Genomic DNA, 26183 nt, shown 5'->3' on the forward strand with positions numbered 1-26183 from the left:
ATTTGTCCAGCGAGTATGAATTGAAAAAAGGTTGTACGTAGGAGTTACAGCTTTGAACTTTTGGATCAAGATGTTATTCAGGATTACTCTGCATTTCAATCAAGAGGTGATAGTATATTTGTATATCCAATTTACATTTGCCACAAAGCAATTCTGAAAGAGATGGATCTTTCAAAGTTTTGAATATATTAGGTATACATCCTATGTGATATAGAAAGCACACACCCCCACCTCAGTGCATGCTGATCTATTCTTTTATAAAGGTCACTTTCAGGGATGACCCTATCCTTATGACACCATTCCACTGGATTTCTGTTACATCTTCCATGTTATCATTTGTAACACAAAGATTTAATTAAATGGCTCCGATACTCTGCTTTTGGCATAGAACAGGTGTTTTTAAGGATGCTTAATCAGTCCTGGACCTTAATATGCTATTTAGCTGCCTACATTTGGTTTTCAGAATTGGCTGACTAATGAAATATTAATTCCAATTTGGACTACTGTTTTTGGTACTGTCCAACAGTCCATCTGCATAGTACAGGTAATCCTCAACTTAACAACAGTTCATTTAGTGACAATTCAGTTACAACGGCACTGAAAAAAGCAACTTATGACCATTTTTCACACTTATGACTATTGCGGCATCCCCATGGTCATGTGATCAAAATTCAGATGCTTGGCAACTGATTCATATTTATGATGGGTGCAGTGTTCCAGGGTTGTGACCTCTGACAAGCAGTCAATGTCAAAGTAATTTAACAACTGTGGCAAGAAAGATTGTAAAATGAGTCAAAATGCACATAACTAATACTTCGCTTAGCAACAGAAATTTTGGGCTCAATTGCGGTCCTAAGTTGAAGACTACCTGTATGCAAAGTCCATACAGAAGCACTATACCTATCACTTCAATTTCCAATGCTTGATTCATCTACAACCCACAGCCAACTGCTCCCCTCAGTAGAACACAAGTTCATCATCCAAGGATTGAGTTCCTCCTAGGAGTATATCTCTCTTTATCCTTGAAAAGTCCTTTCCCAGTAAACTCATTTCACCGACAGCAAGGAATCTATTAACCTAGAAATGAGATGCTATATTTAAGATCTTATTTGTACCTTTCTAAGGATCTTCAGCTCAGCTACGTTGGTTTCAAAGGGAGACTTGTTGCAAGAATCAAAGGCTCACTGCATTAAACCTGAACTCAGTTTATGGCCAACTGAGTCATACATATGACACTCTGATAAACCTATACCACTAAGTCAGCTGACTTTCTATCATCATATTCATTAGTGATAGTGATTAGCAATTTTTAAAACAATAAAAGAAACTCCTAACATACTTCTTTAGAGAGTTCAGAATCCTGGCTTTCTCACACAATTCACTTGATGATCTCCGGAAATGGAAGGATATTGTTTTCCTTCCTCCATTTGCCTTAATTTCAGTTTGCCCTTTCTGGACACAGGCTCTGCTGCTTCTCCTGTTCCTAAAATGTGTATGTGGAGAAGCCTAGCAAGAGCTCAAGCAAGTGCATTCATAACAGTTCATTCAAAAAAGAAGGGGAACAAATTAGCCTCCAGCAACAGTTTTCCTTAAATGTAATTGATTAGTCATATTTAACTTCCCTGCTTTTTTTTTTGTTCAATTCACTCTGGTCTAAGTACTGCTCTGATTATGAATTTGGCTAAAAATAAAGAGCAGAAAAAGTATGTTAAGTAATATTATAGGAACTGGAAATGAAATATTCTCCTTCCTCCTATCACCATAAGTTTCAAAACTACCATATATTTAGCATTCATAGGATTGCATCTATAGTGCTCATATTTAATTTTTTCACTGACTAGGTTCAAGTACAATCCTTGACCACTTTGATCTTATTCAACAAGTCATATTATGCTTACGCTTGGCATGTGGAAACCATGTATATTTCACACAACGTCTGAAGAGAGCTCTACAATAAATACTTTAGATAAACATAGACAGCATTTCCGAAGTATCTGTGAATTATTGGATAATCTGTTTATTGTGCGGTATTTACAAAGAAAAAAAAGACAATACACCCAATAGAAAGAATAAAAATGTATTTTCCTTCTAGTTTTAGGTCAAGAAAACAAGTACAAATTGGTTAGTGAGCACTTTATGGCAATTTGGAAGTTGAGTGAACCTGATGTGAACTACAAAGTACACAGACAATCCAGACAAACTACCACCTGTACTATCTCAGAACATCTCTTTTAGTGCAAAAGAGCTGTGAGCGGCCTCCTTCACTGGAGTATTACAACCAAGAGATGCCTCTTGTTCTAATCAGATAGTCAGGGTATGTAAATGAGGCTACATTGTCACCAGAAGTTCAATTCTTTTTGCCAGAATGTCTTCACAGTATTCAGAGAGGAAGTACTAACATACATTCTAAGTTCTATCCTAAATCTTTTTTACAGACAGGCACAGAAGTGCTTTTGGGAGGCAAGATACCCCAAATAATGTGAGTAAAATTAAAACTTTTGGAACATTTTTCTTTTTCCTTTTAAGATTATGCACAGAGAACTTTATTTAAGCTTTTCTAAATGGAAACAAACATTTTGCTAAAAACCCCATCTTGTTACATGACTAAATTAAAAAGGAGATATGGTGCTTTGTTAACACATGCTAAACAGATATTTTTTCAGCAAAGGGATGCATCTAAAAAGCATCTCGATCGGGATTTGCCACACAATGAAAAGAATGATCTTGCTATTGGCATATGAACTGAATTGTCTCAAACAGTGCCTGAAACATACCAGTTCTCTAGCACTTTCCAGCCTTGGAGAATTTTCTAATGTCAAAATTCTATTTGGTCCATTGTTAGGAAGGCAACTGAAGACCCAGCTACCCCAAACCTATCATTACAACTGAATACAGAAGACATATAAAAGAAAGTAACCAGGAATAGTCTAGGAGATGCTTATTGTAAAACTAACAGGTGTTTTATACTCTTCTAATTTTTTTAAAAAATTGGTAAGATTCACTCACAACCAGTTCTTCTTCTTAGAGTTTAAAAGTTACAATATATTCTGTTGAACAGTATATTTGTAATGATCTTGAAAACAGAATTGTCACTTCATCTCTACTGGAAAAAAATTAAGACTATTTGTCCTGAAGTTAATATATAAGTAAAAACAGCATTCTATTTAAAAAGGTACTTTCTAAAGTCTAGCATTCTAGACTAGTTAACACAGTTGATAATATTACATTCATTAACATTTGTTGGTTCTAGGTCTGGGCATATAGCAAGGCTGAAAAGATAGCACTAATACCACCTTTTCTTATTTTACAGTAAGGATATAATCTATCTTTCTGAGAACTGCTCTCTAATAAAAATACAATTTCACGCATGGCCAATATGACACCAATGGCATAAAGCAGACCTACGTAACAAGTGGACTGCCACAAACTTGGTATATTCCTACTTTTGAACTCCAGGTTGGGTTGCAGAAATGTTTTATCAAGCACTCTTGTGCCACATTATCAGGCTGGCAATGACATATTGCCCAAGGCTATGTATTAGACAGACCTGGCCTAGAATTTGGGTACTCTGACTCCCCTCTGCAGGCAATAAATGCATAGATCCATACTGCAGAAAAGGTTACTTTTACCACATCCTTTCATTTTATTTCCCTTGTGAAACTTATTCAGGTTTATATGGCCCACCTTTGGAGAGCAAAGTTCATTGGACTCAGAACTACCCTGAGCACCAAAGATCAAAAATGGCATGTGTGTATATGTTTTATATATTTATATATATGTAAATAATTTCAAGAGTCAATGGCTAAAGAAAAGTATGTCCAAAAAAATAAGAAAAAAGTTATCCAAGCAGCAGAGCAGACACCTAAGGATTTAGTTGAGTCTAGTGCTCCTCATGGAGCTACCACCTTGGTGCCATCTGCTACTTTTCCTCCTACTGCCAGCAACTGAATGTGCACTAAGAAATGACTCCCAGAGTCAGTGAGCTAAGGAGGGATTCACAAGCTCTTCACATCCCCCTTGGGATGACTGCAATATACTTAAGGGAGCATATCCCCATGAAGATTTCCTTCAAGGTAAGGTATCTGTGTAAGGAAGAGACTATGCAATAATTTCACATTCCCATAAAAATTCTTTGGCAAACTCCAATCACTGAAAATCATATTGGATGTCCACTGGCTAATAATAGTCCCCACCAAGTCAAATACACAATCTCACATGAACAGTTAGATTTATCTAAAATCTAAAAAGCCTTCAAGGAGAAGTTTCACTCTGAAAATCAACAAGGAAAAAGTTGACCTGGAAGAAGGAAAAGGGACATCTGGGACATCTAGGTGTATGTGTGTGTGTTTGTGTGTGTGTGTTTATATATTTTATGCCGTAACCCAATGAAAGGGCCACCATATCAGACTGGAGTGTTTAGGGGTTGAGCCAGGGATGCCTGAGACACTGTGCTGCTGTAGCTCTTTTTTCAGGATTCAGCTCCAGCATAGGTAATAAGAAGTCTGTGAATGCAGCTGCATCATCTTGGGACCATTCATATTTTTCCACCAATACTTCAAAGAGACCCCATGGCTTTAATTTAGTAATGTGCTTCAGATCACCTGTGAACAAGAATAGAAAGGTTAATACAATATGTGCAGGAAGGCCAACTGAACAGTTCACAGAACTGAGTTAAACGATGCATTAAAAAAAGAAACTTTTTTTCTGCTCCAAAATTTATAATTTGCATTATGCAGGCAGAGCAGCACTGCATAGCAGAATATGTATTAAGCAGTCTAGATTCCTTATCTTCAAAGAAACCAAATAAATATATTTATCACCCAAAATAAAAGCGGATTCTTTTCAATATAGAAAAACATGTGCAGAAATATATGAAACTAGACTTGCTGTTATACATGATGTCATTGCATTAGTGCTATTATACAGTTTTGGAACATTTAATTTTCAGGTTCATTTGGCATAATTGCCAGCATAAGTGAAGAACACTTCTCTCTTCATCTCGAAATTTATTATTTCAATAATAAACTCTGATAAGGTTTCTGGCCAGAAAAAAATGTATCTATTAAATTCTATTTGTGGTCCTATTTCCAGGAATAAAAAACTATGGTTTAAACTCTTCAAGTTGGAATAGGGCTATCAGTTCCATATTACAGGTAGTCCTCGACTTAAAGTAGTTCATTTAGTGACCGTTCAGTTACAATCGCACTGAAAAAGCAATTTCCAATGACTGTTTTTCACACTTACGACCACTGCAGCATCCCCATAGCCACGTGATCAAACTGTGGGCACTTGGCAACTGACTCATATTTATGACAGCTAATGACAGTTACAGTGTCCCAGGATCATGTGATTATCTTTTGCAACCTTCTGATAAGCAAAGTCAATGAGGAAGACAGATTCACATAACAACCAGGTTACTAATTTAACAACGGCAGTGATTCACTTAACTGTGACAAGAAAGGTTGTAAAATGGGGCAAAAATTCACTTAATAACTACTTCACTTAACAACAGAAATCTGAGGGTCAATTGTGATTGTAAGTTGAGGACTACCTGTGTAAGAAGAGAGATATAAAAGACCCTGTCAATTATAGGAAGTTTAGTTTGCTATCTATCTTGGGAAAACTCAATAGTACAAATTACTTTCTTTTAATTGGTTTTTCCTAGTGGTGTGGGAAAGCGTTTGCACACCGAAGTGAGTCTTTGGGGCAGTGAACTTGCTTCTAGCTTCTCGTTGGTGTGCATTTTCCCTTGGAGAACCTGCTGGGTGCCTTGACTCGCACAAATAGCTCAGTTCCCAAGTGTCCATCAGGACGGAAATCTGACAGAACCTGGAAACTTCATCTGCATGCAAATGGGGCGCTTGGAAACAGAGCGATTCATGTGAGATCAGGGCACTCAGAAGGTTCCAGTCTTTGGAGTAAAAGTGTTTACATGACAACAAGAGGCTTGAAGCAACATAGGTTCGCTGCCCCAAAGTCTCACTTTGGCATGCAAAGACTTTTCCATGCCAAGACTGGAAGCCTTTGGAGGAGGCTCAACAAGGCTGCTGGCCGCTCCAGAAGTGGCAGGAAGCTTCGGTAAGTCAGAGAAGCCAAGCAGGACATGCTCATCATGCCCCTCCTCTGCTCCTGGAGAGGAGATAACTCGCTAGACCTTCAAAAGGTAAATGAGTTTCCACAAGCAGGCAGTCGTGGCAGGATGGGGGGGAGCAATTTCATGAGGTATTTGTGGATGAGAGGAAGCCTTGGGTGCTCTGATGCAGGTAGCCTGTTCCATCACTGCACCCCCCGCCCCCAACATGGCCTTCTCCACCATTAGATACATCATGTGCAGTTAATGACTTGCACATTTGAATAGCGAATGTGTGGGCGAAAGGAGGGAGTGATCACGGTCAAGTTATATGACTCACTCCTAGGAATCCTCGGGTTATGAATGTAATTGGCAGGCTCCATTACATTTGTAACTTGAGGCCTACCTGTAACAACAGCCCAACTTCAGGTGATTTTTAAGATCTTTTTTAAATGTTCCAAATTGTGTTTGAAACTGTTATTCTCCTGGAAACCGACTCCATTTTTAAAACAAAAAACTTGCTAAATGTTATTACGTTCTAAATGCATGTTTTTAAAACCAAGGACGGACTGCTACATAAAATCCCAAATGATTCTTTTGTAAATTCATGGTTTAAACAGCTGACCAAAGAGATATTCAGATTGGCATTGATCCTGATTATTTGTATTCTAGGGTTTGACCGCAGGATTTTATTGTGCTAAGCAAAAAATATGAAGTTATTTAGTACAGGAATTAATGGAAAAGCCAAAGTGACATGTTCACCTGTGAAGTTCGGAATAAATTACATATTTATTACACTTTTCAGCTCTCTATGTTTCTTAGTTGTTTACATTAAGTAAATACAGAATACTCTTTTATCAATAATTTTATTTAGCAATAAAATAACTATTTCATCTAATACCAAATTTTATACTATATTTAGTACTTTGTTATTTATGGCCTCTGGCCAAGTAAAACTAGACAGATAGACAGAAGCAAGTTAGAATCAATTTTCATTGCACTTTGAAATTCAATGTTTTGGAATGTCTCAGAAACGCAGTAGAACTTTACAACAAACTTTACAAAAATCTTAAGATAGTAAAATTATTTGCCCACTTGCCTTTTTTGGTGAAAAACTCCTTGGAATATTTTCCAGCTACAATGAGCTTACGAGGTATTTTTCCAAGAAGTTCTATAATCAATGCGATATGATCTGTGCTTCCAGGGAGAAAATAAGGAAGAGACTATAAGAATTAGAATTAAGTCATACTGACTTTATTGTGAACCTTGGGACTGGTTTTGTGTAGTTTTTAGAAATTTTATGGATGAAAGAATGTAGCGAAAAGATCTACCTCTATTTTTCTGGGATCTCCTAATATGCGGAAATTTCATTAACATGGCTTTCCTGAGGACTCAGAGAGATATTGCTCTGGATTACTTAACAGTTTGTACTTTTTTAGTAATTGTAAGTCATTTTAATAAATAAAGCATAAATGATTATTCCCAGTTAAATATCCTTCTGCCAGAATAATTCAACGTACTTGTGTCATTTGACTTTGACCGATGAAATTTCTACTGCATGGCCTTCAAATTCAATTAATTAAGCAATATACAGTGATCGATAAATTTAAATCAACTGAAATCCTGGGTCTGAACCCATTTAATTGTGTCCTGAAATGTAGTTTAAGACATTTCTGTAAACTTAATGTCTATGAGGGAAACTCGGAGTTTGTCTCTTGGTGGCTCATGTCATTTCGCACGGCTCTTTTTATAATGTTGTCCCAATTATTCTGCAATGTAAAACATACTTTACAAAATGCTTATTGAAATAAATGTGTCAAATTTGTGTCCTTAATATAGACATAAATATAGCTAAGATAATTATTGCAAAAACAGAAATTGATTCTGCTATCCATGCTCTAATTTATAGCCAAACTTTAATGTTCTCCAAGATACTTGAAAAAAACAAAGAAAAAAATACAAAGAAAAAAAAAACAAAAAAACAACCCCCCCCCAAAAAATATAGCAGAATCTAAGGTTGACTTTCAAAAAAAAAGAGAAAAGCCTGACATATTTCTTTGCTGATTTTCTTACTATCCAGGTTCTGCTACTTAACACAGTTTTGGCATAGGTTCTCACCTTCATCCCGAGAGTAATCTTCACCAGAGTGAGGCTCAAACAAATAGTCACCAGTAGCCAGTTCAAAGGCCTGAAGATGAAAATAACATAATTTTCAGAAAAAAAATCTAAGATCTAAGTTTTAAAGCATAATTCTAATTATTCCGTAATGCATAATGACTCTGTAATTTAGAGGTGTCCTAGACATGCTTTGCAACATACTTCAGATTTCTCACAAATTTGATTTAAGGCAGTGTCTCCTGCTTACTGTTTTGTTAACTAGGCAAATTACCAACTGGATTTCAGACTTATAAGTGGTTTGAATGTTAGATCTGAGTACTTCTCAGTTTTAAAATTAAAATTAAAAAAATCATTTTCATTAAATGAAGCGGTCTGTTTAAAAAAACATTTAAAACAATCCAAATATTGCTTTTCAACACGTCAGATTTTAGGATGATATACAACATAAAATAATCCAATATTGTAGAAATTAAATCAGTTTTTTGTGATAGGACTTACAGACTCCTACCCAATTGTGAATCAACATCGTACCACAGGTTTAGATAGTACAACCGAGCTTACCATGCAGGCAGTGCTCCAAACATCAGCTGGAGTGCTATATCCAGCTCCAATCAGTACTTCCAAAGCTCTGTATTGCCTTGTCTGAATGTCCTCTGTAAAATGTTTATGCTATAGAAGAAGAAATGTGTTACAATTTGAAGCAAAGGAAGTTTTTGTGTAATTGGTAAGAAGTGTATCTCTAATTTCTAGTTTTTAAAACTTAAGAAGGAAGTTAGGATGATCTGACTCTGTAATGTAAACCCTTGAAACCACTAAGATTCTCTTACACATCTGGGAAAGCTTTATTCTGTATATTTATAGACCAGTCTTATACCTTTTTAACAAAACTAAATCCCACAAAGTTCACTGGTGACATCCATTAAAGCCCAAGGGATCCATAGCATTACTAGCAATGTAGCCAGTGAGAAAGATGGTAAAGAATTTCCTGTTTTTAGTCTGTTTGTTTTCTCACATAAATGTATTTCATTCTATCTACTATAGTTTCCATTAAGATGCTGTTTTAATCATTTACCCAAATGGTGTCCTTCTCATTTAAAATAAATTACAACTATTTAACATTACATTTTTAAAAGCAGAACAGTTATTTGTTTTTTAAAAAGCCACACATTAGAGACAGCAAGCAAGCAGTGTCTTCTTCCATCATTTTTCAAGCATTAGAAGCACAGCTAGAGATGCTAAAGCAGGCTATCCCACTTCTGTCTTCAACTAGTTTTTTAAAAAAGAGATATGCTATTTATTGCTTTCTGATATCTTGAAATCATTTCATGAACACTGAATCTGAGTAATCACTCCTAAAACCTGAATCTGTAGAATAAAAGGAAGTTAGAAAATTAATACAAACAATGGGATCGAAATTCCCCATCGTCATTCTATAAAAACATTGTCTTCTCAAACAAAGATCAGTGGAACTTCTTTGACTAAATCAGATTTTAAAAAATTATTCAATGCAGAAAATGTGCTGAGATGACATAAACCACGACTCCTGGGATGTGTCTCTGTTCATTAACAGTCAAGAGCAGCTTTCCCATGTACCTTGATGAAGGTAGGCTGCATGGATCAAGACCATGGGAACTGTGGGGCAAGGTTGGGGAAGGCTGTCTTATATAAATGTTCATACATTTAATTATTAGTTCTTTTTACATATTTTACACATGTAATATTACAGATGCTATAACATTACATATTTTTCCTAAATTAAATGATTGGATATAACATTTTATGTATGTTTTACATGCAAAGTATAGTGAAAAACAAATAATAGAATCAAGTCTAATTTGCCTTTTCTTGTAAGGGCATACATCATGCAAACATTTAACATATTAACTGACTTTAAAAAAATCTTAGGATCCTTTCATATGAATGGCTTTCAGCATCATTAGTGAAAGGGATAATGGAAGATACTGCATCTTTTTTTCCTTAATCTCTCTAGGAAAACTGAATGGTTTCACACAGAGAATAAGCAGAATATTGCCACATATAAATCCAGAAATGGTGCAGGATAGCTATAAAACAATAGCCTTCAATAAAGCCATACACCTTTATTTATTTTCAGTTATGAATAAAAAGTTAATATTATTTGGTCTAAATATAGACCAAAATGAAAAGGAGGGAAATGATCTTGCCATTCCACCTATGCTATCCATGAAACTAATACCTCTTTGCTTTATAGCAGCAACAATAATTTGGTTGCTAGCAGAGGTAAGATACTTTTTCCAAATTGAGGGCATGGATGATAGAATTCTCATTCCTGGATAGAAATTTGGTGTCACTGTAAAGTTCAAATTTAGGGTGAAATTCTAACAGTTCTACTTACATCCTGCCCAATAAAATCAAGTCTTTTGAAAAATTGTATTAGAAAGAACTGTTTTTTCCAAGGGAACACTGAACAATTTAAGAGCTATGAACAAATTAAGTTTGCATTTGTAGAAGCATGTTAAGATATTTTAAATGATAACTATGTTCATTCCAGCAAACTGCAAAATTAGCAATGCTGGCATTCAGGAGGGAAAGCAAACTTACCACCCAGCAAGCATTTCCTAGATCAGCTATCTTCACTTTGAGTTTATCTGCATTCCCAGGTTCAAGCGGATTAAGGAGGAAATTTCCAGCAGCAGCTTTTTCTAGACTCAGCATAAACATTAGTTAGCTCAACCATCATCCATCCATCCAATTTCTACATTGCCCATCTTATTTAAGTGATTCTGGGCAGCTTACAATAAAAAATGCAGTTTAGAGATATTTTTTGTCAAAAAAACTTTGGAACATCTTTTGTAAAATTCATGCCAATGAGATGGTTTAGAAAATATAATAAACAATGGTTTAGCTATAAACCATAGTGGGAATCAAGCTTGCTTAGACAATCTTCTTAAGCCATAGAATCGCCTTCCATTTTTGATTAATTAAACTTAAAGATGATTTATTCAAAACATGTCAAACGGAAATTATGGATTATAAATGGTCTAATGTTAAAAGTACTAACATGTTGTACAAGATCCTTATAAGATTAAACTCATATATGGCAAATGCTTAGAAAAAAAATCTATATAACCATGAAATATTGGGATTTTTTATTAAATGTATATGCCATCCATCTCATACTTTGAGGCAACTCTGAGCATTTCATTCTTACATTTTTTTAAAAAAAGAATATTCTCCTTGAAAATAAACAATTTATTTCTGACAAAGAATCAATGTGCTGTACCTTTACTGTTTTCAGAAGACCCGTTATTTTCATTCTCATCTTCTGAAGGAATTTCTGACCTGATGCTTTCTTGTAATTGGATGATCTGCTGTGCATTTAAATATTGTTCCTCACATGTGGGTTCCTGACAAACCATTGAATCAAGAACCTCTGAAATTAAGGGTACAGGAAGCTGTGATATTGTTTCCTGTATTAGGTTCTCTGAACCACCATTGCTTTGGCTATAAGCACTGCTCTCTTCCTCCTGCTCTTGAGAAGGGCCAGTGAAATCATTGGCATTATGAACGTCATCTTCGAGTTTCACAGACACTTGATTGATGGATTTCGAGAAGGTAGAAATTTGCACCAATCCATTGCAATTGATTTCTGTTACACATTTTTCGATTCCCTCCATTAAGCTACTTTGCTCTGAACAAAAAGAGAAAAAGCAGAAACTATGTTTATGGGGCAAGGGAAGAACAGACACAAAAGGAATCACAATGTACCCTGATAAGGGGCAACTGGAAATATAGGCCAGTCAATCATTTATAAAAAAATATTATCAATGCTGCTGATATCCCATCTTTTTTTCCAAGATGGTATAAATAACACTTCCTCTCATCATTTTTCTCCCTCATCATCCTCTGAGATAGTTTGGGCCCAGAGATAATGATGGTATGATAATTTAAACATCTATTATACATATTAGGAAATTTTAACTTACCCAATTAAAAATTTTATCAGTCCAAATATCTTGAAACTTTTATCAATTCAAATCTCTATTTTTAAGACCTGCTCAGCTTCAAAGAACGCAGGATTAGAGTAATAAGTTGATCCAAAACATTTTTTTCTAGAGATCAATCAGTACCTGTCTTTGCTGACAGTTCCTCATCTGGGGGACTCTCTTTTAAAATTAGCTCAACTGGTCTCTCCACTTCTTGTTGTTCTCCAGACTCAATTTGCAGAGGATTTGTTTCCTTCTCCATCTCTTCAATTTCTTGTATTCGCTTCTCCAACAGTTCTGCTTGTCGTTTCTGCTTTTTTTTCAATTTCTTTTTCTTATTTTTGGACATTTTGTCAGCCTAAGAGATAAATGCAAACCAGCTAACTTTTATGAGTCTACTTTATTGCAATAATAATTTAGTAGGCATTTTTCCAAACTCATATAAATAATAAAATGGAAATTCCTTACCAATCTTTAAAGCGAGATTCTACATACACTGACAACTAGTAATGGCTAGTAAGAAATATCACTGGGTTCAACAGAACATACTTCCATCTAAACAGCCATCGTTTGGATTGTAAAGTTAAGCTTTAATTCAATCTTTCTCCTTTTCTTATAATTTCATTGGTTATTAAGTATACAATAGTAAAGATGCTACATGGAAAGTCTCTGTGACGACAGCTTGTTTTCCTATAGGTGGTTTAATACAGAGATCCTGTCTGCTATATGCCAATTATTACATGAAGAACTATTATTTGTTCATGAAGTAAAAATGTTGTAGGGCTGTGCAAATTTTTGAAGGAATATTTCATTTCCACGAGGACTTAAATGAAATGCTCTTAAAGAAGTAATGTGGCTTCATTGCTTTAAAGAACAAAGTTGCTTTATTTCTTAACAACATATTGCTGACCTTCTGCAGCACAATCTCATCAAAGCTGGGGCAGAAGCTTCTCTTGGCTTTAGTAAGTGACAGCACAAAAAGAGCTTCATGACAAGAAAAAGTGTTAAAATGAAATCCATTACCTCTTTGCATGGCCCAAATCTTTTAACTCTTAAAACCCAAAATCCCAGCCACATCTAATTATAACCAGATTATTCCCACTATGTAAAGTATCATCTAAGTATAAAAAGCAGAAATAATCAAACTTACTGGTTTGGGCTGTGGTGCAGTACTCACTGTGAAATAAAGCAAGCAGCATTAGCATATTTCTATCCTAGGAGCAACGATGCAGTACAAGTTGCACAATACACACATCTTTATTAAGCAGAATATTATTTCTATTAAGATGCCAGCAGCATAGAATGTGTGTTTATGTAGATATTCACATTAAAATGTAACCCTTCAGGAATGCCATTGTAAGCCTCTCAGAATCAGTTCAAACAGTGCGATGGGCAGCAAATAATACTATTATCATAGCTCATCACACAATCAGCCAGAAGTTCAGATTGGAACCAGCATTTTTAATCCACCTACTACTATCCAAAGACCTAGGATAGGCAGATGTGGGCATTTAATGGTGTAAAAGATATTGTCCTCAGAACAGCTTACATCCTATGACAATTCTTTTTAACACTATCAAACATCCACATCTGCCTATCTTAGGTCCTTGGGAAGGACTTGATAGGTGATAAAAATGCCAAATTCAGATTGAACATCTGGCTGATTCTGTGACAAGCAGTAACGATGGTTCATCTCTAAAACATTAATGTTCTTTGAGAGAAAATTTCCCAAAATTTTGATACAATGGAATTTTCCTCAATTTTTTTCAGAGAAACACACATTTGTGGAGAAGGCTGAAATATTCTATTTATCATTTTTAAAATGTCACATACTTTTTTGATGATTTCAAAATAGGTAAGCAAAGCCAGATTAGTGCTTAAATAGGAGGTCCATCAAATGAAGCTCCCTAACCAACTAGAACAACATGCCTATCCTGGGGAACCTGATGAGGAGAGGCAGTCCTCAGATAATCTGGCTTTAAACATCATATCTAGCTCTTTAATTTGACAGTCTTCAAGGGCAATCGAACACAGAGTATATTACAGCAATCCATTTTGGAGGTGATCAGGGCATGAGTGACTAAGAGATCAGAGCTGAAAAGAAGAAGTCATAAAAAATATTTCTGACTTACAACCCTAAAGGGAAGGTTCCATTAGGGTCCTACTATAAAGACTACCTATATTGCCATTAAAAAAAAAGATTTAACTGAAACCGGTGTCATATTTGCACTTAATTACCTAAAATTACTAATGAAGTTTAAAAATCTAATCTTTTACATTTACAACAATTTTCTTCCTGAGCTTTTTTTTATAAAACATATTCATTTTATAAACAAACTGAAATATTCAATATTACTTATTTCAACAATTTATATTCTTCAGTTTGGGCTATTAACAGAACAAATTAGATCACCAACACTTGCCCTCCATCTTCCCATTGGAAAAACCAAGCCAAAAAAGAATTGAGAAGATGAATGAGAAAAGTTGAGGTTATCATTAGAATGAGCCAAATTTGAAATAAAAACAACCGGGAAGCACAAACCTGCAGAGCCAGAAGGCGGAGGGGCTCCAGATCTTTGCCACTCTGTAGCTTCTGCAGCTAGTTTACGGACGTACTGGTCATTAACACACAGCAAAATGTTTTCTGGTTTAATATCGGTATGGATAATCCGACATTTAGCATGCAAATAATCCAGACCTTGCAAGACCTGCAAAACACAAAAGATAAAAGAAATCAAGTACTCAGGTTGTATACAACATAGTACATTTAATGGAATACTAAAGAGACAGAAGTTAATCAAGGTAATCTCCTTTGAATCAAGCTTAATTTCTAGTTGATTTCATATATATAACTATTCAATTTAAGGGCAACAGTACAGAAATAATTTCCGCTTTGCCTTCCTCCGAGATACTTTTAAACACATCTGTTCAAAAAGCACACACTTATACTGTATCTAACGTCTTTTTTGTAGCATTTTCTCAACACTATTTGCTTTTCACTTCCTATTCAAACGATTCCTCCTTACAGAAGAGATGGCATACTAACAGGTAACTCGGATCTCAATGCTGCATGTCAGAATATTGCAGTGAGGTCTGTGGTCTGTCCTAGTGAAATATTCCATTTCCCCCTGATTTTTTCTACACAAAGCTACTTAGCTATGGTCCTGCAGCCCTGCTTTGCAAAAAAGGAACAACAATTTCACCCTGAGATAAAATTATAGCTCAGAAGTATCCTCCGACACTTTGGTTGTGTCCCATTAAGTTTCCTGTCCACTTTACTTCTATAATATTTTTTACCGCAATTTATATGTAGCTCAATTCGAAGAAGTCTGAAAGCAGCTTACAAAGAATGCAGGAATTAAATTTATTTATTTAACAAAATGCATATGGCGGCCCAACTCACTCTCAGTAATTCCAGGCAGCTTTCAAAGGTGAAACAAGATCAGTCTTACAAAGCTTTCCGCGGCTTCCCATAATAGCCAGGTTTGAGCAGCTTTTCTCAGTGCCAACAGAGTTAATGCTGACCTCAGTCCAAAGGTGAGAGATAGAGACAGAAAAGACACAATCCTGTTGTCCCTGATAACAACAATCCATCAGAAATGGAATCTGAATGGTGCCCTCCTTACATCATCTTATAGGATGGGGAGGTACGTTTGAAAGAAAATTTCTGCAGGTATATTCAGATTCCAAGCAATGTAAGGCTCTAAAAGTGAAAACTAGCATCCTAAATTGTTCATTTAGAAGCCAAATGCCAACCAGTGCAGCTTTAGTAATATTGAGTCTAAGTAAATTGAGAAATACCCTTAACTACTCCAGTCACTGTATCTGGGACCTACTGTACCTTCTTGATGGTCTTCAGGTCAAATCCATCTACAGTGAATAGCAACAGTCCAACTGAAAGGACACCAAAATAGCTTTATGGCCCCTGGATACAGAAATGGCTTTGATTTCTGTACACAAGAAGAAATTGCGCAAAGACTCTCCTAGCCAAGAATTGCTACCTGCTTCTTGAGAAATTCTAAGTCAAGAGGATCCCAAATTACAAACCAGTTCAGTCAGGGAGAATGCGACCCCATCCAGAAGTGAAAACACAATGCTAACAGTTATTAAAGGCAATAATAAAATTATTGTGCTCTATTGATTCAAATTACTGACTATTAATTACAAGCAGACTAGTATTTCATCCTAGGATTCAATAGTAGTGGAATCATTGCACAAATTAGGGTATTTTTCTATCAGTGAAATATATCAATGAATAGTCATGTCAGAGAGCATCTCCAGCCAAGACCCACCAGCACACAGGGACCCACCAGCACCTTCCTTTCCAAGCTTCCCCATGCTTGCATGCCTGCACCCTCTTTCCTCAGCCTCCTTCACACACTGTGGCCGCTTTCCCCAGACTCCTTGAATTTGTGCTGTACTACAGGAACCCCAACTCTGTATAGCCTTGTTGGACCTCCCCCAACACCCCATGACCTCTCCATATTATTTGACCGGGACTCCCTGTGCTTCCTGATTAACAATGAACTTGTTGTGGGGTTACAATAGCAACGAAGAATGTTTGGGTTGCCATCACTAATTGATGAGGCCATGTGATGTCATGCTTTACAACCGTATTTTTTAGCAATGGCAATGCCAAATGCCACTGTAACTAGAGGACTATCTATATCTCACCCATTCAAGGGCATGTTTCGTTAATAAACACTGAAGATGAAAGTATTTTTAACAAATTTTAAAAGCAAAATTAGTACTGAAATATATGAAAGAGATATGAAACTTGCCTGAAGGATGATTTGTTTTACACAAAGTAGTGGAAGCCCCTGATAATTTGATTTGATGATCCATTTCAGAAGATGGTGCCCTAATACTTCAAATACCATACAAATATCTGAGATGAGTCAAGGGTGAATTTCTAGACTATTCCAATAATGACATTCCTCTTGAAATTTTGTATTAGTATTCTTTTGTCTGCATTAACTTCTTTACAGCATCTGTAATGCTTATAGTATTGTGACTGAATGCTATCAGAAAACATGGGTGATGGTACAACATTAATACATTTATAGACCATTCCATATTGGAACGTAGAGATTATACAGCAGATTAGAACCATGTGGAATGAAATTATTAATTTTTTCCAATACAAAAATAAACCCCTGAAAGGAATTTGACTTTTTCCCAAGTTTAAAAAAGCTATACATCTTTTTTTTTAAAAAAATAGTACCGTGGCTTCTAACAAGCATGTCGGCAAAGTTGGATAAGCTTGGGATGTAAGTACTAATAATTCTGCTATTATACACCACAGCAAAGTCAAAGTTGTAGTGGCTGAACAATGGACAGAAATTAATGTTACAATACATTAAATGCTATATAAATGTATTGTTTGAACCCATGTTTTGTGATCTGTTCTATGAAAAGGATACGGGAACCATTAATTCCTGAGATTTTGAAGTCATCTAAAAGCTGAACTACTCGGTCTCGATTTGGATCATCTGGGTCAGTGTTGCGGACCTATATAAAGGAGAGGGAAACCAAATGACAGAAGAAAATGAGTACAGGAAGATCCCTCCAAACCTTCTAAGAATCTTTCCAGCTCCTCTTACTGCTTTTTTAAGAGTTCCATCATCAAATGCATCATCATTTCTGATTGTCTTCTGTTTCTGATTGTCTTAAGATAGCTACATTCTCACATTAGCACTTCTTTTTCTTAATATGCCAGCTTTTTTTTTAAAAAAAGCATATAACCAAGTTATCTGGTCTTAGACAATAATTCATATTTCATCTCATGAAATTGCCATTCAACCCCTTTATAAAATACTATTAGAGAATGCTAATGACATCTGCAGATGATGACATGGGCAGAATATCAACATTCCCCACTCTCAAGAATCATTGTAACTAAATCCAACCACATTTTAAGCACTCAAACTGAAATTTCTCTCATTGCCTACATCTGAAAAGAAACAGGCACATGCAAGGCTGTGACAAACAGTGCTTATTTTCACAACTTTTGAAAAACAGATCTGAAACCAACCACATCCTGTCTTAAAAATTATAAGTTTGAAGCTATATTGTAATAATTTGCTTTTGTATACTCACAGATTTTAGTAATTTAATTTCATCCAAAGCTGTTTCTGTGTAATGTTCAGCACTCTTCACAACTTTCATTGCCACAAACCTCTTCCCCCTAATGGACACAAAGTTTAATTTCAAACTGTTCTTAGGGACCACATAATGCTGACAGATAAAAATATGAGAGCTCAGAACTATGTCCTATGGGTGATGAGTGTGTGCAGAGGGTGACTGGGGAGACCTTTCTCTAGATCAGCAGCCCCCAACCTTTTGGGCATCAGGGATTGGTTCTGTGGAGAGAGGTTCTTTTGCAGACCGAAGGGTCTGTAATTTTGTATGCTTCCTGCATCTCACAAATGGGGCTTCACTTGTTTGCATGGCCCAGTTTCTGATATGCTATGGATTGGTGCCAGTCCACGGACTGGGTGTTGGGGACCCCTGCTCTAGATCTTTCTTGAACTAAGTATCATCCCCAAAGACTATGAAACACAATCATGAACAAATGATACAAAGGGATGAAACATGAATCCTGACAAAATACATTTGATCATTATATCCGTATCACTCTGTTTATAAACATAATAGGAATGCTCTCGATTTCAAAATAATAGAATAAAATAAAAAATGCTGTTTATTTATAATAGTTGTTGAACAATTAACAGAAACTCCAACCAAAGAACAAAGACTTACTGGATGTCCCACGATAACCATACTGTTGAGAAGTGTCCCCATCCCAGTTTTCGGATTACATGGTATCTTCCATTGAACAGATCTCCTATTTTTACTAGATGATAGCCACCTACAAAACGTATAATGAATTATTAAATCAACAGTTAAATTGAGGTTATGTTATAACTTTAACAGAAAGTTAAATTTATTTGCATAACTTTATAGACTCAAATGCAGACAACTCATAAAATTTTACAACATAAAAACCAATAAATCAAGCTAAATTAATACAATACTTCATTTTAATAAATCATCATATATAACTGAAAGCACTCCTGGGTATAATGAAGTGGGTGGCAGACCTGGCCTTCAGTGCCATAGTAGTTTTGCATTCACTGGTGAATGATTGAGATTGGGATGGGCAGATGGGGCCAATTGCAGTGCTCGTGCTGTCACTCAAAAGAGCAGGTGGATTGCTAAGCACCCAAATTTTCATACATGACTGCGGTGTGTGTGTGTGTGTGTGTGTGTGTGCATTGCAATGGCCATAAGGTCAAGTACCAGTCATGTCCCTTTGTTCACCACCATTGTTAATTTTAAATAGTTGAATGTTAATTTTAAACAAATGAATGTTAAGCCAGGACTACCTATATTTTATTGAGAGATGCTAAAATACTGGATTCATGTAACCAGAATTACCATTATGGTAATTCCAGATATTCCATAATTAGTAGATTTTAAAAATACTTTTTCACCGAAAAGGAAGAAATGCATTTCAGTGGAAGAAATGTTTAATCTTTGCTATATCATAGAAGTGCTTTTTATATTCGTAGTATTAAATATATTTATATGATAATTTGAACACAAAGAATTCTACCATTTTAACAATATTTAATACTTTTTCTAACTGTAGGCCTTTTTTTCTATGTGGTGACTGAGATTCCCATGAATCCCTCTGCATTTTGCACTAACTGGAAGGCAAATCAGGAAACACTAGGCATGTAGGCATTTACTTCTATCAAGCATTTAAAAGCTATTGCCTTTTTTCATTTTCTGGGCTACTGAATCATTTCTTTAACTATGTTTTACTTCTAAAATGTTCATGTTTATTAAATTATTTTTAAATTATTTTTTCCTTTTCTAGTACCTTATAGTATAGTTTTAATGAAAGCTTTATGACGTGGTTCTAAAACTTTGTGGCACTATGATTTCCTAAATTACTTCTAGTATTAATTTTTTAACCCTTCTTTGAATAAAAGCAATTATTTCATTGGGATATCTTCTGACAGTAATTGAATTTAAGTGTGCAAGAAGCTGGAGCCCTTTTTGCTTGGAGAAATTTGATTGTGCAATTTCCTAGGCCTGTTATTTTCACCAGGTAGACCTAGAATAAATTCTCACTGCAAACCAGTTTTGTATACACAAAACACTGGGCACTTAGTCAGACTACACTCCAAGCTTTCATTCAAAGTGTGTCCAAACAAACTAGTTGTCACCCTGACCAAGCAGAGAGTAAAGTCTGGGTCTTGTTGTCCATCAAAGGGCAATAGCAGCTCCTTCTGCAATTTGTGAATCATTTAAATATTTATTTATTTAAATTTAATTTATTTCAAGTGCACCTTTAATTTTATAAATCACTTAAGGCAGTGAGCATACCAAACACTTTCCTGGTCTTATTTTCCCACAACAACAACCCTGTGAGGTAAGTTGGGCTAGGAGAGAGTGACTAACTCAAAATTACCTAGTTGACTTTCATGCCTAAGCTATATTAGGTATATAAAATATACCTGAAACAACCATATTCCTTCATCTTGAAGTTATGATATTAAATTGTTTAACAAAGAAATACCTTAGTATATAACTGCTCTTATTATAAACAGTTTTAAATCTTTTAAGCCTTGTTTTCCTTTAAAAGCAAATTCATAATGTGACTTATGCAAAGGTTTCATCAAGTCATAATATTAGCCTAGTGTTATTGGCCTAAAACAAACACACTGAAAATGTAGAACTGTAATTACATACCTTTGCAATAATCATTGGGATCTTCTTGCTCATCATCATCTGACCCCAGTATTTCTTCTTCTTGCTCAGGAAGGTCATTCTCTGCATGGGCAGTAGGGCCACGATGTTGAGTTTCAGGCCTAAGATACAGCATAAATGTTTAAGTTGTAAGTTTATAAGGAGAGGAATAAAGAATAAGTAAGAACTAAAATGCTGTTTAAAGTTAAGGCTGGATATATCAATAGTCCTCTTTTTTTTTTTAAAGTCAGATCTCATGTTATTAGTGTCTATAGTAAACTACATTTATGATTCAAAACATTGTGCAGTAATTTTGCAGAGAATACAAACCTTTTCAGACCCACCCACTTCTGAAAACAAGTCTTTTGGTATCATTCCCAGTTTGTTTCCCTAAACTTGGGTTTAGAGATTCTCTGAGCACTAGACAGGATTTTCATTGAAGGCATATTGCAGATATACAGTAAAAATCCTCTATCACTAGTGATAGGCAAATAGTTTTTTTTAAAAAATATTTTGGCACACCCAATTCTAGATTGATCCTGGGCAGCTCACAATTTAAACCAGAATTTAGATACAGTAACATAGATTTTTTTTAAAAAATACAGAGAGAAATATCACAATGATAGTCCAGACAAAAACATCAACAATGAAACAATTGTAACAAAAACTCCTAACAATGGAGTGTCACATGCATCCTCACCTCAAGATCTGAGAGAAAAACTAACGGTAGGTCTTTAAGGCCTTCCTGAACACTTCCAGAATGAGAGCTGTCCAGATCTTGGGAGGGGAGGAATGACTCAAGAGATTCATAAACTAATCTGTTCTAAGCTATTTTCCAGTTTTGTATCAAGAGTCACTCCCATTAGCATAGGTGCTCACTGGCATTTTTACAAGAAATGGATGGCTTCAACCAGAATGAAAACCTAATTTTACCATAGATTGGCATCAATTCTAGAACATGCTCTTGGCTCGGCATAGCTGTAAAAAGACAGTGTGTAGAATCTCAAAATCTCTCAAAATTACCAGAAAGCCATTACATATAAAGTTCTACAATGTCTACCACTTTGAGAATGCATCAGAAAGGAAGACTGGAAATATCTAATAAATATATGATGAGTATTATTCTTAAATAAATTAAGATGAAAAAAAAGTGCATACTTGATTTGCCATTTAAATAATCTATATTATAAACTATTTATTTAGTCACAGTTTTATCACAATGGTTTTAATCAATTGATTTTCAAAAATGATATTATTAATTTCATTTTATATATCCTCAGCCAGAGGTGATATTCTGCCGGTTCACCCAGGTTTGGGCGAACCGGTAGTGGTGGTGGCAGCAGGAGACATTATTACAGACGCTCTGTGCATGCAGAAGTGCCACTTGTGAACTCCTAGTTCTGAACTGGTAGCGAAGATAAGAGAAAACCATTACTGCCCTCAGCCCACAAAAAAGAGAATTTAGAGCTGTTTCAGACATTATATTAAATAATCTAAAGAATGGAAACAAGGAAAGCAAATTGGCGAACAGAATAGTTAACAAATACATGTTAAGAAACTGCCTGAAACATCTTGCTGAAAATATAGTGAGGACTAAATATAAATATGCTGTCAAATGGCTTAAATCTATAACCACTGAATTATTATTTTATTTATTCTGACTTTTTAATCTATTTTGGCTTATTGTTAAACTTAAGATGGTGACCATACCTAATACTTCCAACTTCTATTTTCCCCCATGGCAACAACTAATAAGGTAGGTTGAGCTAAGAGAATCACCCAGCCAGCTTTCATGCCTAAGGGATATCTGAAACTCAAAGTCTCTTGGTAAGCATCTTAACTCCACACCAACACCAAACTGGCTCTCAATATCAATCTCAGCATATTTAATATTTAAATTAGTGATATGAGCTGCAAATTATACCAATGTTACATTATCAACAAATACAACTGTACTTTATATAGTTCTTATATTACAAGTTCTATCTCGAGGTCATGAGGAAAATTCTACTTTAGGGAGCAAATTTCTATGCTTGCAAATGCCAATTCAAAAGAAAAGGGAGTTTCGACTACATAAATCAGATAGTGAAGAATGGTTCAAGAATGTGGTTTTGCCATTCATCCTGTGTATCTTTTTCATGCAATTCTCTAAAGTTGTAATATTTATGAATTACATAATTAATTTTCTCAGAATTACTAGAATTAATAATTCCTACACTAGGAATTCTGGCTCCAAATGCTTGCAGAGAAAGCTGCTTGCTGGTGGAATCAACACAAACGAAAAATTCTGGGAGTCTGAATTATTTTCTATAGAATCTCCTTATACTAGAAGTCCTTGACTTATGACTGCAATTGAGTTAGTTATTAAAGTGAAATATGTGGTCATTAAGTGAATCTGGCCTCCCCCATTGACTTTGCTTGTCAGAAGCCAGCTGATAAGGTTACAGATGATAATCACATGACCCCAGCATAATGCAACAGTTATAAATACATGCCAGTTATCAAGTGCCCGTATTTTGATCTCATAACATGGGGATTCCGTAAAGGCCATAACTGTGAAAAATGATCATGTCACTTTTTTCAACCCCACTGTAACTTTGAACGGTCACTAAACAAGGACTACCTGTAGTGACTTTGGTTCATTTCAGTTACCTTCCTGCAGATTATGCCTGAAAATTCAAACACTGATCTGAATTCATTCAGGTCACAAAGGCAACCCAATTTGCTGCTCCAAAGCAAACCGTATTTCCCATTTATTTGCCTTGACAAAGCAATTTATTTGACCTGATATCATTACAGGCTTACACTGGAGGAGAAATCTCCTGTAAGCCTTTTTCTACAGGGCTGGGTGAGAAGTTTCCAAACCAAGCAACTTTGGGATTGCCTGAAGTCTTCCTAAAATTACCCTTCCTAGAAGATCTCCAGCACATATCTTCAGTGATGCACACTGAATACTTTGGCCAGTGTGACTTATCTTCTCAAATGCATTGCCTGAAGGGCTCCCTGGATGGGCATGAAAAAGGCTCTTCTCATAAGGCTTTTCTCAACAGGACTCCCCAAAGGTTTTTGGCCTCATTTCATTATTGGTCAGCTTCCAATGGAAAAGGCCAGAGGCATGAAGGGATGATGCATCCTTTCATACCATTGAGCTTGCAAGTGATGAGTAGCTGGGAGAATCTAGGAACACAACTCTGGAGTATTATCACCTGCTGACAAAGATCAGAAAAATGCCAACAATGCAAAAGGATCTATGCTGCTGGACTGTCTTAAACATATATCAGCTACCCAACAGTTGGAGAAGCCCAGGAACATACAATAAACTCTTCCACATTCCTCCTTCTCTCATTCATTGGCACTGATTAGGAGAAGGCAAGTGATGCAAAAGGTAGGACATCTCATGAGATGGGAAGCTATATAAATATGATGAATAAATAATTACATAAATAAAAGGATGCATGTCAGTAGACTCTCTTGATAGCTTATTAACAGAAAAGCTTTTATGGTGCCATTGGCCAAGCTCAACATGGCCAAATAGCTCTAGCAAGTAATTCAAGGAGATTGCAGCCAAAGGGGACTCAGCACATGCTGTAGTTGGTTTGGTTTGGTTTATTAGATTTAGATGCCGCCCTTCTCCCAAGGACTCAGGGTGGCGTACAACATTAAAAGAAACACATAATACAAAAATTTAAAAAAATTAAATAGAATATCTCAAACAAACCCAATTAGAATTGACAATAACATTTTAAAAAAATTAAAATTAACAATGCTCAATAATTTATTTTCTTTGGTCAGGCCAGGCTGGCTTGATTGATTCCGTTGCTCAGTCAGCGTATAATCTTTGAATCCCCCAGAACTCACAGTACAGCTGCCTATCTGTGGAGGCCCCTGAGGTGGTACTGTAGGAGAAGGATCCTTTCAACCTTTTTCCAGAGTACAACCTCTAAAAGGTGGGAGGTGCTCTGAAGTTAACAGTCAGTTTCATCTTGAAAGTGAAATATTAGTGTTCCTTCTTATATAGACAATGAAAAATAGCACAACAGCAAAACTGACATTGCCAAAATGGATGAAAATCAGGCCTCCCCTAATGAAAAGGGGACCAGATAGTCCATTACATAAGAACAGAATAGGATTACACAAGTTAAATACTGTTTCTCTATATAAGGCTGAGTCTTAAAGCTATCATTAAAATTCTTGGAATATGATTTAACCTTACTTCAGTACAGAATTATTTATCAAGTTCTCATGGTTTCTTGTGAGTTTGCCTAACAGATTACAGTCCTGCCTGTTGACTGAACTCTCTTATGAGGGAACCATTATTGCTTTGTTCAAAACTTCACTGGGAAGCTTCATTCAAATGTTCATTGGAAAGAAATGAAGCTTCTTACAACCCTACTGAAGGCACCTTTATGAATCACAGCCTCGAAGAAACTGAATAGAATTCCAGATATGGAACTACTTATCAGGAAGCGCCTTCAATAGCAGCATTTATTGTGACCAAATGGTGATAAAGATTAATAAAATACACAAATTTCTTACACAGAAATATATCTAGAAATATAAAAGCTTCAAATAATCAAATATTTGGAACTCTCTGATGATGATGATAATAATTTATAGCTATGCAACTATTTTTGTAAAAAAAAGTTCTGAAATATCCAATTCTATATCCATTTATGATTTGGTAAAAATATTTCCCTATAAGTAATATCGAGATACATTATTAGAATAATGAATAAGCTTTCTTTTATGAACATTTCTCTCCCTTACCTCCTGTGGTTGCAGATTTATTCAAATCTCCTATATAAGGAAAAATAATAAATCTACATAGTAGAAGTAACAGAAATTGAACCCACAGAGATAAACACAAAATTAAATAATAAACTATGTAGTTTAATAGGAAAGTTGACAGCTAAGAGCAATATAGAAAAGGATAATGAGTAATTCTTGAATCCAGAGATCAAACAAGTAAATACGATTTATATCCAATTAAAAGCTACACTCATTAGCATAGCTTTTATTAATTATGCCATAAATATTGTAAAATTGAATTGTTAAGGCACATTGTACAATATTTCAATCAATTAATGATTATTTAGCTGCTGTGGCTTTTGCTAAACCTCAGTAATAATGTTTTAGTCAGAATGCTATCAGATATTCTGCAATAATTTGTTTCTTCAACATGCACAACTTTCCTATAGCAAGGAAGTTACTAGAAAGTCTCCATAAAGCATTTGGCTGCCTTTGTTCTTCATCTAAAGGAAACTAAAGTA

General features: G+C 35.5%; 1 protein-coding gene across 2 annotated transcripts in view; it reads right to left on the bottom strand.

The window, feature by feature from the left end:
• Positions 1-2001: 2001 nt before the first annotated feature.
• The window catches only part of SRPK1 (SRSF protein kinase 1), a 31300-nt gene continuing 7118 nt past the window's right edge, over positions 2002-26183 (bottom strand). The window contains exons 3-16 of one of the 2 annotated variants that reach the window (XM_014053865.2): positions 20917-21035; positions 18916-19024; positions 18253-18340; positions 17577-17664; positions 16935-17041; positions 14696-14861; positions 13304-13329; positions 12298-12511; positions 11451-11858; positions 10769-10869; positions 8750-8857; positions 8189-8258; positions 7170-7262; positions 2002-4601 (exon numbers count right to left, since the gene is read on the bottom strand). In XM_014053865.2, coding sequence (XP_013909340.2) covers positions 4417-4601; positions 7170-7262; positions 8189-8258; positions 8750-8857; positions 10769-10869; positions 11451-11858; positions 12298-12511; positions 13304-13329; positions 14696-14861; positions 16935-17041; positions 17577-17664; positions 18253-18340; positions 18916-19024; positions 20917-21035 — 1882 coding nt within the window. In that variant the 3' untranslated portion in view covers positions 2002-4416. Of the gene's footprint in view, positions 4602-7169; positions 7268-8188; positions 8259-8749; positions 8858-10768; positions 10870-11450; positions 11859-12297; positions 12512-13303; positions 13330-14695; positions 14862-16934; positions 17042-17576; positions 17665-18252; positions 18341-18915; positions 19025-20916; positions 21036-26183 lie in introns of both variants that reach the window. The other variant, XR_015697301.1, reaches the window with a different exon arrangement.

The sequence above is a fragment of the Thamnophis sirtalis genome, unplaced genomic scaffold, assembly GCF_051295495.1.
Source record: "Thamnophis sirtalis isolate CommonGarterSnake01/CBP01778 unplaced genomic scaffold, rThaSir2_p1.2 scaffold_7, whole genome shotgun sequence".
Lineage (NCBI taxonomy): Eukaryota > Metazoa > Chordata > Lepidosauria > Squamata > Natricidae > Thamnophis > Thamnophis sirtalis.